Source organism: Somniosus microcephalus, chromosome 2, assembly GCF_052327205.1.
Source record: "Somniosus microcephalus isolate GS21.2 chromosome 2, FLI_Smic_1.0, whole genome shotgun sequence".
In the NCBI taxonomy this organism is placed as follows: Eukaryota; Metazoa; Chordata; class Chondrichthyes; order Squaliformes; family Somniosidae; genus Somniosus; species Somniosus microcephalus.
The window spans coordinates 2070906-2083478 of record NC_140988.1 but is presented as its reverse complement, the minus strand read 5'-3'; the positions used below and the strand labels follow the sequence as shown (position 1 = coordinate 2083478).

The window sequence follows — 12573 nt, the reverse complement described above, 5'->3', positions numbered from 1 at the left end:
TGCGAGGAGCATTTGTAATAAGGTGGATGAATTGGCTGCGCAAATAGAGGTAAACGAATACGATTTGGTTGGGATTACGGAAACGTGGCTCAAGGACGGCCAAGACTGGGAACTCAACATCCAGGGGTATTCGATATTCAGGAAAGATAGGCAAAAAGGAAAGGGAGGAGGGGTAGCATTACTGGTTAAAGAAGGGATTAACACAATTGTAATGAAGGATATTAGCTCTGATGAGGTGGAATCTGTATGGGTAGAATTGAGAAATACTAAGGGGAAAAAAACATTAGTGGGAGTGGTATATAGACCTCCAAACAGTAAGGCGGAGGTTGGGGATGGCATTAAAAGGGAAATTAAAGAAGCATGCAATAAGGGCACAGCAGTCATCATGGGTGACTTTAATCTACATATAGATTGGGCTAACCAAATTAGTAACAATACTGTGGAGGAGGAATTCCTGGAGTGTTTACGGGATGGTTTCCTGGACCAATATGTCAAGGAACCAACCAGAGATCAGGCCATCTTAGACTGGGTATTATGTAACGAGAAAGGATTAATTAGCAATCTTGTTGTACGAGGCCCCTTGGGTCGGAGCGATCATAATATGATCGAATTCTTCATTAAGATGGAGAATGAAGTAGTTGACTCAGAAACTAGGGTCCTCAATTTAAATAAAGGAAACTACGATGGTCTGAGGAGCGAGTTGGGTAGGATTGATTGGGGAATGGCACTCAAAGGGTTGACGGTGGATAGGCAATGGCAAACATTCAAAGACCGAATGGATGAACTACAGAAGTTGTTCATCCCAGTTTGGCATAAAAATAAAACAAAAAAGGTGACTCAACCATGGCTAACAAGGGAAATTAGGGATAGCATAAGATCCAAGGAGAGGACATACAAATTGGCCAGAAAAAACAATAATCCTGAGGATTGGGAGCAGTTTAGGATTCAACAAAGGAGGACAAAGGGATTAATTAAGAAAGGGAAAATAGAATATGAGAGTAAGCTTGCAGGGAACATAAAAACTGACTGTAAAAGCTTTTATAGATATGTAAAGAGGAAAAGATTGGTGAAGTCAAGCGTAGGTCCCTTGCAGTCAGAATCGGGGGAATTTATAATGGGGAGCAAAGAAATGGCAGACCAACTAAATAATATTTTGGTTCTGTCTTCACAAAGGAGGACATAAATAACCTCCCAGAAATACCGCGGAACATAGGGTCTGATGAAAGGGTGGAACTGAAAGAAATCAGTATTTGTAGGGAAATGGTGTTAGGAAAATTGATGGGACTGAAGGCCGATAAATCCCCAGGGCCTGATAATCTACATCCCAGGGTACTTAAGGAAGTGGCCCTAGAAATAGTAGATGCATTGCTGGTCATCTTCCAGAACTCAATAGACTCTGGAACAGTACCCATGGATTGGAGGGTAGCTAATGTTACCCCACTATTCAAAAAAGGTGGCAGAGAAAAAGCGGGGAATTATAGACCGGTAAGACTGACATCGGTAGTGGGGAAAATGCTAGAGTCCATTATAAAAGATGTAATAGCAGAGCACTTGGAAAGCAGTGACAGGATCGGACAAAGTCAACATGGATTTACAAAAGGTAAATCATGCTTGACTAATCTACTGGAATTTTTTGAGGATGTAACTGGTAAAATAGATAAGGGAGAACCAGTGGATGTGGTGTATTTGGACTTTCAGAAGGCTTTCGATAAGGTCCCGCATAAGATGTTAGCATGCAAAATTAAGGCACATGGGATTGGGGGCAAGGTATTGACTTGGATAGAGAACTGGTTGGCGGACAGAAAGCAAAGAGTTGGAATAAACGGGTCATTTTCCGAGTGGCAGGCAGTGACTAGTGGGGTACCGCAAGGATCGGTCCGAGGACCCCAGCTGTTCACAATATATATTAATGATCTGGACGAGGGAATTGGATGTAATATCTCCAAATTTGCAGACGACACAAAGCTGGGTGGGAGGGTATGCTGTGAGGAGGATGTCAGGAAACTCCAGTACGATTTGGACAGGTTGGGTGATTGGGCAGAAACATGGCAAATGCACTATAATGTGGATAAATGTGAAGTTATCCACTTTGGTGGTAAAAACAGGAAGGCAGATTATTATTTGAATGGCAATAGATTGGGAGAAGGGGAAGTGCAGAGACCTGGGTGTTCTTGTGCACCAGTCGCTGAAGGTAAGCATGCAGGTGCAGCAGGCGGTTAAGAAGGCAAATGGTATGTTGGCCTTCGTAGCAAGAGGGTTCGAGTACAAGAACAAGGATGTCTTGCTGCAGTTGTACAGGGCCTTGGTGAGACCACACCTTGAGTATTGTGTGCAGTTTTGGTCACCTTACCTGAGGAAGGACGTTCTTGCCATGGAGGGAGTGCAGCGAAGATTCACCAGGCTGATACCTGGGATGGCAGGAATGACGTACGAGGAGAGATTGTGTCGATTGGGCTTATACTCACTGGAGTTTAGAAGATTGAGAGGGGATCTCATCGAAACCTATAAAATTCTGTCAGGTCTGGACAGACTAGATGCAGAAAGGATGTTTCTGATGGCCGGGGAGTCCAGAACCAGGGGTCATAGTCTAAGGATAAGGGGTAAGCCATTTAGGACTGAAATGAGGAGGAATTTCTTCACCCAGAGAGTGGTGAACCTGTGGAATTCTCTACCACAGAGGGCGGTGGAGGCCAATTCATTAAATATATTCAAGAAGGAGTTGGATATATTTCTTGAGGCTAAAGGGATCAAGGGATATGGGGAGAAGGCAGGGACAGGGTACTGAGTTTGGATGATCAGCCATGATCTCATTGAATGGCGGAGCAGGCTCGAGGGGCCGAATGGCGGAGCAGGCTCGAGGGGCCGAATGGCGGAGCAGGCTCGAGGGGCCGAATGGCCTATTCCTGCTCCTATCTTCGATGTCTCTATGTTTCTATGAGCAAGCGCAGTGGAATAGACTAATTGGCTCCGAAATTCCCAGACCTGGGAAGCAGGCGAACAGTTTGCCAGGACTAGATCCTGATGGAAGCAGCCAAAGGCTGGGAAAGCCGCAAATTGGAATTCTAGTCCTTTCAGCCCTTGTTCTCACTTTGACTGCCCCTGGTTCACTGGGCCAAGGTGCTGCAGTGAAATTCCTCCCCCCCGCTCCTCTGGGACACGTGCCCCAGTTGCATCAGAATGGTGCAGACAGTCCCCAAAAATAATGGAGCATGAGGAGTCGCTCGGTGCAGAGGCTGAGTGGGGAAAGGAATCAGGATATCTCAGTGAGAAATTGGCATGGGGCTTGGGTGGGCAGTAGAAAGCGAGAGGGATGGAACAAGGTAAGGTGCCCAAAGGAGCAGAAGATGCCAAAGGAATAGGGGGACAGACCAAGCTGAGATTTGGTGACATAGAGCACACTTGTTTATTTGGTGCCTGGACCTCTGGATTGGTTTAAGAACATAAGAAATAAGAGCAGGAGTCGGCCATTCGGCCCCTCGAGCCTGCTCCGCCACACGGCCCCTCGAGCCTGCTCCGCCACACGGCCCCTCGAGCCTGCTCCGCCACACGGCCCCTCGAGCCTGCTCCGCCACACGGCCCCTCGAGCCTGCTCTGCCATTCAATAAGATCACGGCTGATCATCGACCTCAACTCAACTTTCCCCGCCCGATCTCCATACCCCTTGATTCCCCTAGAGTCCAAAAATCTATCGGTCTCAGCCTTGAATATACTCAACGACTGAGCATCCACAGCCCTCTGGGGCAGAAAATTCCAAAGATTCACAACCCTCTGAGTGAAGAAATTCCTCCTCGTCTCAATCTTAAATGTCCGACCCCTTATCCTGAGACTATGCCCCCTGGTTCTAGACTCTCCAGCCAGGGGGAAACAACCTCTCAGCATCTACCCTGTCAATCCCCTTCAGAATCTTGTATGTTTCAATGAGATCACCTCTCATTTTTCTAAACTCCAGAGAGTATCGGCCCATTCTACACAATCTCTCATCATAGGACAGCCCTCTCATCCCAGGAATCAACCTAGTGAACCTTCGTTGCACCGCCTCCGTGTCAAGTATATCCTTCCTTAGATAAGGAGACCTAAACCGTGCCCAGTACGCCAGGTGTGGTCTCACCAAGGCCCTGTACAATTGTAGCAAGACTTCCTTACTCTTATACTCCAACCCGCTTGCAATAAAGGCCAACATGCCATTTGCCTTCCTTATTGCTCGCTGTACCTGCATGCTAGCTTTCTGTGTTTCTTGCACGAGGACACCCAAATCTCTCTGAACACCAACATTTGAAAGTTTCTCACCATTTAAAAAATATTCTGTTTTTCTATTCTTCCTACCAAAGTGAATAACCTCACATTTCCCTACATTATACTCCATCTGCCACCTTACTGCTCACTCACTTAGTCTATCATTATCCCTTTGCAGACTTTGTTCTCCTCACAGCTTACTGTCCCACCTAGCTTTGTATCATCAGCAAACTTGGACACATTACACTCGGTCCCTTCATCTGGTCATTAATATAGATTGTAAATAGCTGAGGCCCCAACACTCATCCTTGCGGCACCCCACTAGTTACAGCCTGTCAACCTGAAAAAGATCCGTTTATCCCTAATCTCTGTTTTCTGTCTGTTAACCAATCTTCTATCCATGCTATTATATTACCCCCAACCCCATGAGCCCTAATCTTGTGTAATAACCTTTTATGTGGCATCTTATCGAATGCCTTTTGGAAATCCAAATACACTACATCCACTGGTTCCCCTTTATCTACCCTGCTAGTTCTCATAGAGTCATAGAGTTATACAGCACAGAAAGAGGCCCTTCGGCCCATCGTGTCCACGCCAGCCATCAAGCCCTGTCTATTCTAATCCCATTTTCCAGCACTTGGTCCGTAGCCTTGTATGCTGTGGCGTTTCAAGTGCTCATCTAAATGCTTCTTGAATGTTGTGAGGGTTCCTGCCTCTACCACCCTTTCAGGCAGTGAGTTCCAGATTCCAACCACCCTCTGGGTGAAAAAGTTTTTCCTCAAATCCCCTCTAAACCTCCCGCCCCTTACCTTCAAACTATGCCCCCTGGTTATTGACCCCTCTACTAAGGGGAAAAGTTCCTTTCTATCTACCCTATCTATGCCCCTCATAATTTTGTACACCTCAATCAGGTCCCCCCTCAGCCTTCTCTGCTCTAAGGAAAACAACCCCAGCCTGTCCAGTCTCTCTTCATAGCTGAGGCGCTCCAGCCCAGGTAACATCCTGGTGAATCTCTTCTGCACCCTCTCCAATGCAATCACATCCCTAATTCAATGCCCTAATTTATCCTTCTGTGGATTGGTTTCAAATTTTTTGTCTTAAAATACTCCTGTGCAGCACCTTGGGACATTTTACTACGTTAAAGGCACTATATAAATACAAGTTGTTGTTGTTGTAGTAGTTACATCCTCAAAAAAACTCTAATAAATTTGTCAAACACGATTTCCCTTCATAAAACCTTGTTGACTCTGCCTAATCATGTTATGATTTTCTAAGTGACTTGATCCCACTTCCTTAACAATGGATTCCAGCATTTTCCCGATGACCGATGTCAGGCTAACTGGCCTGTAGTTCCCTGTTTTCTCTCCCCCTCCTTTCTTGAATAGCGGTGTTACATTTGCGACCTTCCAATCTGCTGAGACCGTTCTCGAACCTAGGGAATTGTGGAAGATCAAAACCAATGCATCCACTATCTCTGCAGCCACCTCTTTTAGAACCCTAGGATGTAGGCCGTCAAGTCCAGGGGATTTGTCGGCTTTTAGTCCCATTAGTTTCTCTAGTACTTTTCCTCTACTTATATTCATTACGTTAAGTTCCTCACCCTCATTAGACCCTTGGCTCCCCACCATTTCTGGTCTGCTTTTTGTGTCTTCTACTGAGAAGACAGATACAAAATATTTGTTTAACGTTTCTGCCATTTCCTTATTCCCCATAATAATTTCTCCTGTCTCAGCCTCTAAGGGACCAACATTTACTTTTGCTACTCTTTTTCTTTTTACATACTTGTAGCCACTAACAGATGAAATAATCGATTATATAAGTGCTGTGATTATCTGTTCTCTGGCTCAGACACGGGGAATTGTACAAGTATGGGCATTGTGCAGATCAGGACAGTAATGGGTGGGCCAACCTCATGGCTACTAGCAGGCAACTGAATCAATATTTGTGCTCGAAGCTCATCATATAAATACAGGAGGTTGTTGCAGAGCCTTGCTCGCCGCTGGTAAAACTGCTCATTACTGCAGGATCACCCTGCAATAAAAATATAACTCCTATGCTTCCTTTCTCCACTAATAACTGTTCGCTTAAACTCCTTTCCCCTGCCTCCTCCCCCTCGCCTCCAACAAGTGCGAGCAGCTGATCAACTTCTCTGTCTCTAAGATTGAGACCGACCGTCCGTCTAGCTGCCTCTACCGCATCCCTCCCTTCCCCTAGCCCACCGGGCCAAACTTTCTCCAAGGTTCCCTGCTTTCCTGGCCCTGAACTTGCATCTTATGCTGATAAAAGGCTTTTGATAGAATGATACAGCACAGAAAGAGGCCATTTGGCCCATCGTGCCTGTGCCGGCTCTTTGAACAAGTTCTCCAATCAGTTTCCCCACAGCCCTGCAAAAAAAAATCCTTTTCAAGTATTTATCCAATTCCCCTTTTGAAAGTTACTATTGAATCTGCTCCATCCGCCCTTTCAGGCACTTCTCAGGATTATAATTGCCAATTAAAGAGAGCAACATTGCAATTGATTCAGTGTTTTACATTCTGTGTTATGTCTTTACATTCTATGTGAGATGCTCAGGTTGACAGCACTGGGGCTTGCTCACACACTGCCTTCCGGGCGGGGCTGGGGCTGGGACAGACCCGGCCATTGGATTCAATCCCCTGCCGGTGAGCAGAGCCGCAGTGTCTGCCTGTTCTGGCTTGTGCGGTGGCGCTTTCTCTCTCGCAACCTGCTCCTGTTCAGTTGTTGCACTCTGCATTGACCCCTGGGTTTGTTTTATTTATTTTTTTGCAACCGTTTTTCTTTTTTTGCCCTGATCATATATTTTTGCAACCTTCAGGTTTGACAAAGAGCAAAGGATATGGATATTGGGAATGGGTCTGCTCCCGGAGCCGAGGAGGACCCGGCCGCTGCATTCCTGGAGCAACACCACAATGAGATCGAAGGCATCGAGAAGGAGCAGGAGGCTGGCGGCACCCCGGGCACCGAGGGGCTGGAGAGCCCGGAGATCCAAGGTATGAGGGCAGGAGGGGAGGCGCCAAGAGCCCCGTCTCTCCCCCTAGCACTGCAGTAAGAGGCAAGCCCACTCCCCAAACATCTGGATATTCAGACATCACATCTGGGGGGGATAGCCCGTGCTGCTCGGGGGAGACATCTGCAAATATAACGTGGAATATCTAAATATGAAATGCAGGGATTAAATGCCGGGCTCCAGAGAGACAGTGGGTGCAGGTTCATCTAAAGCACAATGGGACACGGGCAGTGGGCGGCTTCATTCAAAGGAATGGCCAAGTTGAATAAAACGGTGAAAAAATCTTTTCATTTATTAGCTTTTATTTTTCAAAACGAGAGACCTGTAATTTTGAACCCGCCCCCACCCCCAAGCTATTTTATATTTTTTATTCCACCCCCCTCCCATTAAATTGATTGTGAGTAGTGGACATTTCACCCCCTGTATTCCCACTGCCCCAGGGTCAGCAATAGAGACGGTGCGGAGAGAAACAACAATTGTAAATGTTGAAAATCCTAAATGAAAACAGAAATCATTGCAAGTGCACAGACAACATCAGAAGGGAGTAAAAGACAGGTCTCATATTTTGGGTCGAGATAATCATCAGAGTCTTGTATTCTGCCCAAGGGTCGTTAACTGAACGGTTTTTAGATGCAGTATATTAGCAGCATTTTCTGCGCCCCCCCAGTTTCAGGTACAGTGACAGATGGGCATGATGAGCTTATCTCTTCTGTCTCTGTATCACACGCTGCCAAGGAAACGAGGTCAGGCTCCCGGCGGGGGCGGAGGGGAATCTGCAGCTGCAGCTCCTCCAAGCGCCTTGCACCAGCAATGGTTTCTCCCTCCCACAGCCCACAATCTTAACCGGGCAGATTTTTACAGCGTTAGATTCTGCTGCTAACAACAGAGCATCAAAGTCACACCGCTCCTTCAAAAAAACCTTTTACAGAAAAATGTAAATTGTCAGTTATTTATTTAAAGGTGCATTGTCATCTCACAGGCAACTCCTCCTGTTTGAAAACATGGTAACAGATTAACTCCCATAAATATTAAAGTCAATTAAAATCAAAATGACTTAGCCTCATAATTGGAGATGACATTTAATTTGTTGTACTGAGAGCTGGTGGATGTAGGCAAAATTCGACTAGAAGCAAGGAGGTCTCCCGGTGTCTGAGAACCCTCCTGTGAAGCGCCTTGGGACATTTTACTACGTTAAAGACGCTAAAAGTTGTTATTCCGGCCAATATTTCTACCTCTTTAGCAAGGCTTTTGATAAGGTTCCACATGGCAGACTGGTTACAAAGTTAAAAGCCCAAGGGATCCAGGGCAAAGTGTCAAGTTGGATTCAAAACTGGGCTCGGAGACAGGAAGCAGAGGGTAATGGTTGATGGGTGTTCTTGTGACTGGAAGGCTGTTTCCAGTGGGGTTCCGCAGGGCTCAGTACGAGGTCCCTTGCTTCTTGTGGTATATATCAATGATCTAGACTTGAATATAGGGGGTATGATTAAGAAGTTTGCAGATGATACTAAAATCATCCAAGAGACCCACCTCCTTCTCCTTTGACTCCCATTCCCATTAAATTGCCTGATCGCCCAATTTCCCTTCCTTGCCACGATGCTAACTGACATTGTAAATGGTTCCTTCTCAGGCACTGTTCCCTTCCCTATTAAAAAGAAAGCCTGTCATCACCCGCTCCTCAAAGATCCCACTCTCGAGCCTTCTGTCCTTGAAAACTACTACCCCCGTCGTCAACCTCCCTTTCATCTCCAAAGTCCTTGAAGGTGGTGTCACCTTCCAAATCTGTTCCCATTGTTCCTGTAACTCCATGTTTGAATCTGTCCAGTCACTGCAATAGCACCATAATGAAATTTTCTGTGATTGCGATCATTAAATCTCCTTAGCCTCTCTGCAGTCTTTGACATGGTTGTACACACCATCCTCCTTCTATGCCTCTCCTCTGTTCTCCAGCTCAGTGGGACTTCGCTCACTGGTTTCAATCCTACCTAACAGATTGCAGCCAGACCAGCTCTATCAATGGCTTCTCTCCTACTTTAGGCAAAGGTATTAAGGGTCATCAAAGAATCATAGAATAGTACAGCACAGAAGGAGGCCATTCGACCCACAACCTAAGCACATTTCGAGCCAAAAAGGACTTCTGCCGATTTTGCACATTTGGCCACTGCAATAATGCATCATGTGAAGCAAGTGAGGAAAATCCAGGCTATAGAGTTACCTAGACTTATGCATCGGCCTTTTTTCTGAAATCTTAACATTGACATGATGGAATATGTTTCACTTCGGATTTAAGCAAATAGACAGAATGAAGAAATAATAAATTTATGTTTTAAATTTAATTCTGAAATTACATTCAGAATGAATTTAGGGTGAAGTTTAAAGATAGCCTAGTCATCATGCTGTATGTGAATCACTGATTAAAAGCCAGTTGCTCTCATCAAAGTCACAAATGACCTCCTTTGTGACTGTGACAAAGGTAAACTATTCCTCCTCGTCCTTCTAGACTTGTCTGCAGCCTTTGACATGGTTGACCACTCCATCCTTGTCCAACGCCTCTCCACCATCGTCTAGCTGGGTGGGACTGCACTCGCCTGGTTCCATTCTTATCTATCTAATCATAGCCAGAGAATCATCTGCAATGGCTTCTCTTCCTGCTCCTGCATTGTTACCTCTGGTGTCCCCCAAGGATCTATCCTTGGCCCCCTCCTATTTCTCATCCAAATGCTGCCCCTCGGCGACATCATCCAAAAATACAGCATTAGTTTCCACATGTACACTGACGACACCCAGCTCTACCTCACCACCTCTTCTCTCAACCCCTCCACGGTCTCTAAATTGTCAGACTGCTTGTCCGACATCCAGTTCTGGATGAGCAGAAATTTCCTCCAATTAAATATTGGGAAGACCGAAGCCATTGTTTTCGGTCCCCGCCACAAACTCTGTTCCCTCGCCACTGACTCCATCCCTCTCCCTAACATCTGTCTGAGGCTGAACCACACTGTTCACAACCTTGGTGGCATATTTGACCCTGAAGTGAGCTTCCGACCACATATCCGCAGCATAACTAAGACCGCCTACTTCCACCTCCGTAACATCACCCGTCTCCACCCTTGTCTCAGCTCATCCACTGCTGAAACCCTCAGCCATGCCATTGTTACCTCTAGACTTGACTAATCCAATGCATTCTTGGCTGGCCTCCCACATTCCACCCTACGTAAACTTGGGGTCATCCAAAACTCGGCTGCCCGTGTCCTAACTCGCACCAAGTCCCGTTCACCCATCTCCCCTGTGCTCGCTGACCTATATTGGCTCCCGGTTAAGCAGTGCCTGGATTTTAAAATTCACATCCTTGTTTTCAAATCCCTCCATGGCCTCGCCCCTCCCTATGGTGCTATTTCAAAGAAGAGCAGGGAAGTTCTCCCCGGTGTCCTGGGGCCAATATTTATCCCTCAACCAACATCACTAAAAACAGATGATCTGGTCATTATCACATTGCTGTTTGTGGGAGCTTGCTGTGTGCAAATTGGATGCCGTGTTTCCTACATTACAACAGTGACTCCACTTCAAAAGTACTTCATTGGCTGTAAAGTGCTTTGAGACGTCCGGTTGCTGTGAAAGGTGCTATATAAATGCAAGTCTTTCTTTCTATCCCTGATTTTAATCGCTCAACCATTGGTGGCCGTGCCTTCAGCTGCCAAGGCCCTAAGCTCTGGAATTCCCTGCCTAAACCTCTCTGCCTCTCTACCTCTCTTTCCTCCTTTTAAGACACTCATTAAAACCTAAAGCTTTTGGTCACCTGCCCTAATTTCTCCTATGTGGCTCAGTGTCAAATTTTTTGTCTTATAAGACACCTGTGAAGCGCCTTGGGATGTTTTACTACGTTAAAGGCGCTATATAAAAAGTTGTTGTTGCTGGCATCTGGTGCACACCCATTTAGCAGAAATTAACAACCCCCAGAGTGCAGCTGCTCGCAAAGATACACTAGATTATAAAATACCAGTTACATTTTATGAAGGAGCTCGAAGGAAAGGATAGCTACACTTTTTCCTGAAATGCAATATTGGTGGTGGGTTATTAAACAGAACCTTTCGGCAAAGAAATATGAAAACTTGCATAGTTGTAATGTGCACTCTGACAAAACTTGGCTTCAAATTCAGAAAATGGCAGCGATGCCACAGGATAGTTGGAATCTTATACCATAATGAATCCAGTTCTCTGGGAAGGACAGCTATCTTCTAATCAATATTACTGTCAGTGTTTTGTGGAAGACATTAACATTTCCACCCAGAGGGTGAGATTTGTTTGGCTAACGGCCATTCTGTATCAATAGTAAAGTAAGGAGACTCCTACTGAGCCAGGCTGGTGATCCTGACCTCTTACAATTGAGAAAAGATGGCAAAGAAATACGATTGGTTCAGACTTTACACCAAGATGTTGAACTAGGATTTTCAAGGCCATTAGCAGTTTTCGAATCAGGAATAGGTTTCATATTTTTGCAATACTTTGGGAATCTGGAATTTTTTGAGGATGTAACTGGTAAAATAGATAAGGGAGAACCAGTGGATGTGGTGTATTTTGACTTTCAGAAGGCTTTCGATAAGGTCCCGCATAAGAGATTAGCATGTAAAGTTAAGGCACATGGGATTGGGGGCAAGGTATTGACTTGGATAGAGAACTGGTTGGCAGACAGAAAGCAAAGAGTTGGAATAAATGGGTCTTTTTCCGAGTGGCAGGCAGTGACTAGTGGGGTACCGCAGGGATCGGTCCTTGGACCCCAGCTATTCACAATATATATTAATGATCTAGACAAGGGAACTAGATGTAATATCTCCAAATTTGCAGACGACACAAAGCTGGGTGGGCGTGTCTGCTGTGAGGAGGATGCCGAGAAACTCCAGTATGATTTGGACAGGTTGGGTGATTGGGCAAAAGCATGGCAGATGCAATATAACGTGGATAAATGTGAGGTTATCCACTTTGGTGGCAAAAACAGGAAGGCAGATTATTATCTGAATGGCAATAGATTGGGAGAAGGGGAAGTGCAACGAGACCTGGATGTCCTTGTGCACCAGTCGCTGAAGGTAAGCATGCAGGTGCAGCAGGCGGTTAAGAAGGCAAATGGTATGTTGGCCTTCGTAGCGAGAGGGTTTGAGTACAGGAACAAGGATGTCTTGCTGCAGTTATACAGGGCCTTGGTGAGACCACATCTTGAGTGTTGTGTGCAGTGGAAGGATGTTCTTGCCATGGAAGGAGTTCAGCGAAGATTCACCAGGCTGATACCTGGGATGGCAGGAATGATGTATGAGGAGAGATTGGGTCGA

The 12573-nt window shown here is 45.8% G+C and overlaps 1 protein-coding gene across 4 annotated transcripts in view; it reads left to right on the top strand.

Moving 5' to 3' along the window:
* The first annotated feature begins 6792 nt into the window (after nucleotides 1–6792).
* Nucleotides 6793–12573, top strand: part of LOC147122484 (clathrin light chain A-like) — an 80780-nt gene continuing 74999 nt past the window's right edge. For 3 of the 4 annotated variants that reach the window (XM_086005660.1, XM_086005653.1, XM_086005634.1), the window contains exon 1: nucleotides 6900–7241. In XM_086005660.1, the coding sequence (XP_085861786.1) occupies nucleotides 7088–7241 (154 nt within the window). In that variant the 5' untranslated portion in view covers nucleotides 6900–7087. The other variant, XM_086005643.1, reaches the window with a different exon arrangement.